Source organism: Poecilia reticulata, linkage group LG18 (assembly GCF_000633615.1).
Source record: "Poecilia reticulata strain Guanapo linkage group LG18, Guppy_female_1.0+MT, whole genome shotgun sequence".
Taxonomy (NCBI): domain Eukaryota; kingdom Metazoa; phylum Chordata; class Actinopteri; order Cyprinodontiformes; family Poeciliidae; genus Poecilia; species Poecilia reticulata.
In genome coordinates this window covers 20,769,384-20,770,479 of record NC_024348.1, presented here as the reverse complement: position 1 = coordinate 20,770,479, position 1,096 = coordinate 20,769,384, and the positions used below count along the sequence as shown (strand labels likewise).

Sequence of the window (1,096 nt, the reverse complement as noted above, 5' to 3'; positions counted from 1 at the left end):
GCTCCTCCAACTACAACTACAGCAGCTCCAACCACAACAACAGCAGCTCCAACCACAAGTACAGCAGCTCCAGTCAAAACAGCAKCTCCAACCACAACTACAGCTGCTCCAACCACAACAACAGCAGCTGCAACCACATCTACAGCAGCTCCATCTACAACAGCAGCAGTTCCAACCACTACAACAGCAGCTCCAATCACAACCGCAGCTGTTCCAACCACAACTACAGCGGCTCCAACCACAACCATTGCTACTCCGACCACAACCACTGCTGCTCCGACCACAACCACCGCTGCTCCATCTACAACAGCAGCTCCAACCACTACAACAGCAGTTCCATCCACAACCACAGCAGTTCCAACCACAACAACAGCTTCTCTAACCACAACCACAGCAGCTCCAACCACATCCACAGGTGCTCAATCCACACCTACAGCGGCTTCAGCCACAACAACAGCAGCTCCAACCTCAACTACAGCAGCTCCAACCACATCCACAGCAGCTCCACCCACAACCACCTCTCCTCCGACCACAACAACAGCTACTCCAACCTCAACAACAGCTGCTCCAACCACAACTGCAGTAGCTCCACCCACAACAACAGCAGCTCCAACAGTAACAACAGCAGCTCCAACCACAACCACAGCTTCTCCAACCTCAACCACAGCTTCTCCAACCACAACTACAGCGGCTCCAACCACAACTGCAGCGGCTCGAACCGTAACAACAGCAGCTGCAACAACAACAGCTCCAACCACAGCAGCTCCAACCACACCCACCGCTGCTCCAACAGTAACAACAGCAGGTCCAACAACAACAACAGCTGTCCCAAACACAACAACGGCTGCTTCAACCACAAAAATGGTTTCTCTAACGACAACTACAGCAGGTCCAACCACAAAAACGGCTGCTCCAACCACAACTACAGGTGATGCAACCACAACAACAGCAACTCCAACCACAACAACAGCAGCTCCAACCACAACAACAGAAGCTCCAAACACAAGTACAGCAACTCCAACCACAACAACAGCTCCTTCAACTACAACAACAGCAGCTCCAATCACAACTACTGCTCCTCCAACTACAACTACAG

At 52.0% G+C, this 1,096-nt stretch overlaps 1 protein-coding gene across 1 annotated transcript in view; it reads left to right on the top strand.

The window, feature by feature from the left end:
• LOC103480920 (uncharacterized protein PB18E9.04c-like) overlaps positions 1–1,096 on the top strand; it is an 11,823-nt gene that overhangs the window by 5,494 nt on the left and 5,233 nt on the right. Inside the window, exons 2-4 of the mRNA XM_017310352.1 lie at positions 60–354; positions 437–720; positions 764–792. Coding sequence (XP_017165841.1) covers positions 60–354; positions 437–720; positions 764–792 — 608 coding nt within the window. The remainder of the gene's footprint in view (positions 1–59; positions 355–436; positions 721–763; positions 793–1,096) is intronic.